Source organism: Otolemur garnettii, unplaced genomic scaffold, assembly GCF_000181295.1.
Source record: "Otolemur garnettii isolate 467f Iridium unplaced genomic scaffold, OtoGar3 scaffold00068, whole genome shotgun sequence".
Classification (NCBI taxonomy): Eukaryota; Metazoa; Chordata; class Mammalia; order Primates; family Galagidae; genus Otolemur; species Otolemur garnettii.
The window spans coordinates 2,541,762-2,546,454 of NW_003852463.1; the positions used below are offsets into that span (position 1 = coordinate 2,541,762).

Genomic DNA, 4,693 nt, shown 5'->3' on the forward strand with positions numbered 1-4,693 from the left:
GCGCCTGTGGTCCCAGCTACTTGGGAGGCGGAGGCAGGAGACTCGCTTGAGCCCAGGAGTTGGAGGTTGCTGTGAGCTGTAATGCATGACACTCTACCCAGGGGGACAGCTTGAGGCTCTGTCTCAAAAAAAATAAAAAATAAATAAATAAAAGAATAAAGGTTTATATACAAAATGGTAGTATAGAATCAGTATCTCCTGGTCCTGAAATATTTTATCAACAGAGGTAATCTGTTTACTATCCAAAAGTTCTCCAGAAATATCTCAGAGAGCTTTAAATATGCCAATTTTATCTGCCAGAGTATATAAAAAATGTAGTTTAAATATTTAAAATATGAGCAAGATAGAGAGGAAGGTTGAAGAGGAGAATAGAGAATACTTTCCTGTATATATATATATTCTTAAAGGAATTGTATCATTCTAGAAAAACAGAAGAACATAATATGCAGACAATCCAGTCTAGCTACCTGCAGTGTCCTTCTGCAAGGATTCTTTTTCTTCAGGCTGGGCAGCTTTAGTCACTGCTCTTGTACTATAGATTTCTTCTTTCTGTTTTTTATCTGAGAGGTTCTTATCACCAGTGATGGACACTTGAACTTGGGCATCTGGAATAATAACATCATTTGATCTCACAGAGAAGGCAGAAATAATAAACATAATAGATGAGTAACTCTTTCAAAAAAATCCACACATAAAAAAACTTCAAATCCCTTTATATTAGGAAAAAAGCACAGAAAGTTTCTATATTTTTCAGTATAAAACCACAATTTTAGTAAGGTAACATTTTATATAAAATCTGTTCTTTGATGGCCTGATGTAACAGTGAAAATCAAGTATAAGCCTGGCATAGTGCCTCATGCCTATAATCCCAGCACTATGGGAGAGTAAGCAGGATTGCTGCAGCCCAGGAATTTGAGACTACCCTGAGCAAAAGAGACCCCATCTTCATCAAAAAAAAAAAAAAAAAAAATTTAGCTGGGCGCAGTGGCACATGCCTATAGAAAGCTGAGGAGCTTAGGCATTTGAGGCTGCAGTGGCTATGATCTTGCTATGAGTACTCTAGCCTAGGTGACAGAATAAGATCTATCTTAAAAAAAAATTATAAATCAGGTATGTTTTATGAATTTAAAAAGTAAACTTGAACAGGGCAGCACCCATAGCTCAGTGGGGAGGGCAACGGCCACATACACCCAGGCTGGCAGGTTTGAACCGGGCCTGGGCCAGCTAAAACAACAAGGACAATTGCAACAGTAACAAAAAATAGCCAGGTGTTGTCTCAGCTACTTGAGAGGCTGAGGCAAGAGAATTACTTAAGCCCAAGAGTTAGAGGTTGCTGTGAGTTGTGAAGCCACAGCACTCTACCAAGGGTGAGTGAGACTCTGTCTCAAAAAAAGAAAAAAAAAAGTAGATTTGAACAATGCTTTTAAGTTCTCTGGCCTATTCAAAGTTTTTAATCACTTATGGAGCCAATTTTGGTACTTCATATGATCCAAGAAAAGCATTTATACATTATCATTTATATTTTACATATAGCATTTTTACATAGTTTTTAAAAATCTCACATAGTTATAAGCCTTTTAAGCTTGTCTAATATTTTCCGTTTCTCCTTTCTTCCTGTTTTTCTCGAGCATTTTTCATTTCCTATCTGTGAGTAGTAATATTCTTCAGGAAGAAATCAGAAATAAAGATTACTAAAACACAACGCAGAACCAGTGTTGGTGTTATTTATCATGTTACCTCTTTTCTTTTAAATTCATACATTTTTCTTATTTCTATTACTCCAATCCTCCTAATCTCTCAATGTCTTCTGAAATTTTTAGATTAAAATTTTTTAACGTTAATAAAATAATTTAGGCATACCAAAGGTATACATAGCATAATAAACAACAAAGTATCTTCTACAGAATTTAAGAAATAAAACATTATACATACAATGATTTCTTGTATAAGGTCTCAATAACCTTTATATTGAATTGAGAGTTTAACAATTACAAGGATGTTTTTTAACTCTCTACTGCATTGCATATAATAATCAACAATATATAGTATTGTTTTGCATGTCTCTAAATGTTACCTAAAAGGGACAATACTATAAATACCTTTAAGCAACACAACTTTTTCACTATATGATTTTGAGAGTTAGTCACATTAATATAAGTGACTCTAATTAAATGCATTCTTGGTGTTATGTAATGTGTTACTGTATTAATAGATCAATGTACCTGTTGATCAATATAAAGCTATTTCTTAATGTTTTATGTTGAAAAGCATGGCAATGAACATTCTTGTAAAATTTCTTTGTAGGTCGTATGAGCTACAGATAGCTTGTTTTGGTCTGTGTCTTGTCTTTTGTTTACAAATGCCTTTTATAAACAAAATTTTCATTTTAATAATGTCACTTTCATTACATCTTTCCTTTAGGATCTGAGCTTTGTGTGTCTTAAGAAATCCTTAATTATCTCATACTCATAGGATAGACCAGATAAATTCTAAAAGTTTAAAGTTCTCCTTTTTACATTGAATATGCCTAGGATACTATACATTCTCATTTAAATATAGCAGTGATTTATCTGATTTTATTTTTCCTACATACTTAATCAGTGGCCCAGATCCTACTAAATAGTTCATCTTCATCCTTTCTCCATCAATTGTTAAGCCATCTGTGTATATATTAAGTCTCCATATTCATGGGAATGTTTCTGGGTTACAATTCTGTTTCATTTTTCTTTCTAGCTCTATCATCAAATAATAAGTAAGCTACATATGTAGTAAGTCTTGCTATCTGTTATAGCAAGTTCCCTTACCTTATTCTTTAAATATACTTTCTGATTTTCCATAAAAATTTTAGTATCAGCCTATCAAATTCCATAGAAAATCCTACAGAAATTCTGAGTAGCAATGCACTTAACTTAGAAATTAATTTGGTGGGAGCTGATATCTTAAATTTATTATTGCAACTATATAAATCTCCAATTATTTAGATCTTCCTAGATATATTTCTATGAAGTTTTATAATTTTTCTCTACAATAGTCTTTTTTAGACATTTCTAATAACTTCATCTTTAATGTTTTTAAAAGATCTTTTTTACATGTAGAAAATGGGCAGAAAAATGCACCAATATAGAGCTCAATGAATTATCAAAAAGCAAATGTATATAACTTTACCTGAGCCAACAAATAAAATCTGGCTAGAAGCCTATATGCTCACCCCATTTTTCCTTCCTATCTCTCCATGCTGAGGGTAACACCTGACTTTAACTACAACAAATTTGTTTTAAATATTTTTTGAACTTTCTATAAATGGAATAATGTAGCATATAATTTTTTGTTTCTTATTTTCTCTCACACTGTTTGCAAGACTCATTAAGTACTGTTATATACAAGGTCTAACAATTAAGTTTGCAAATTCATCCTAGAAAAAGTGGTATAAATCTCATTGCTGAGTATCACTATAGTTACCTTCAAATATTCCCTTTGGTAAGCTATGCATTGAAGCCAGTGCCTTGGCCACTCTACAGCAATTTTAGAACTCTTTTTCTGGAATGACCATCTGAGATGCCATCATACAAAGTCTGACAATGAAGTTCAAGAACTTGCTGCTGTGCGCTTACACTGGCAGCACCGTACAAACAGCTCAGTAAGGTTTCATAACCTTTGTATATCAGTGTCTCACAGCTATTTTCATTCAACATGTGGCTGTGTCTTGTTGAGCAGAGTGCATTATTGTTTTTGAGTGTTTCTGTGTGCTATACAATAAAGGCTCTGAAGGTCTTCCAGAAAACAGTTCCAAAATTGCTTTGAAGGGTGAACTAGGCACTGGCATCAGGGCACAGCTTCTCAAAGAGAGTACTTCAAAAGTGACTAGAGTGATAATCAGCCATGACGTATGTAGCACTTTTTCTAAGACTTCATATATTTATCCTTCACTCATTCTCATTTGCTAACTAGTATTCAATAGTGTTAACATACCATAATTTATCCATTCCACTAAATCAGTGACTTTCAACCAGTGCACCATGAAAAATTTTAAAGATTAAATTATTTTCAAATGAAGTCCAAAGCATTCTAAGTATATTCCTTATGTAACTCTTCAAATTTTTTTTATCAACATAAGTGTGCTGTGTTAGTTTAACTATAGGTTCAAGTGTGCCATGAGAATAAAAAAAGGTTGAAAAACACTGCACTAGACAAATACTAGGCATCTGGGTAGCTTCTGCTTTGGAGCTATTAGAAATACTGCTGTGAAGAATATTTGTGTAGTGTCTTTTGGTATTTATGTGCATTCCTTTCTGTTCAGTATAGTCAGGTGCAGGACTACTAGGTATATAGGTTATGCATCTGTTGTAATTTACTAGATAATGCCAGGCTGCTTTCTAAAGTCATTTATACCAATTTACACTCTCAGCAGCAGTGAATGAGTTCTGTTTGTTCTCCATTCTTACCAACACACTTTGGTCTTCTTCATTTCAGCCATTCTTTTGAGTAAGTAAGAATATCTTACTGCTGTTGTTTCCATTTCCTTGCTGATTAATGAAGTGGAATATATATATATATATTTTTTTTTTTTCTTTGAGACAGAGCCTCAAGCTGTCCCCCTGGGTAGACTGCCGTGGCATTACAGCTCACAGCAACCTCCAACTCCTGGGCTCAAGCGAGTCTCCTGCCTCTGCCTCCCAAGTAGCTGGGACCACAG

At 33.9% G+C, this 4,693-nt stretch overlaps 1 protein-coding gene across 1 annotated transcript in view; it reads right to left on the reverse strand.

Moving 5' to 3' along the window:
• Positions 1–4,693, reverse strand: part of ALMS1 (ALMS1, centrosome and basal body associated protein) — a 204,561-nt gene that overhangs the window by 60,858 nt on the left and 139,010 nt on the right. Inside the window, exon 13 of the mRNA XM_023515281.1 lies at positions 468–605. Coding sequence (XP_023371049.1) covers positions 468–605 — 138 coding nt within the window. The remainder of the gene's footprint in view (positions 1–467; positions 606–4,693) is intronic.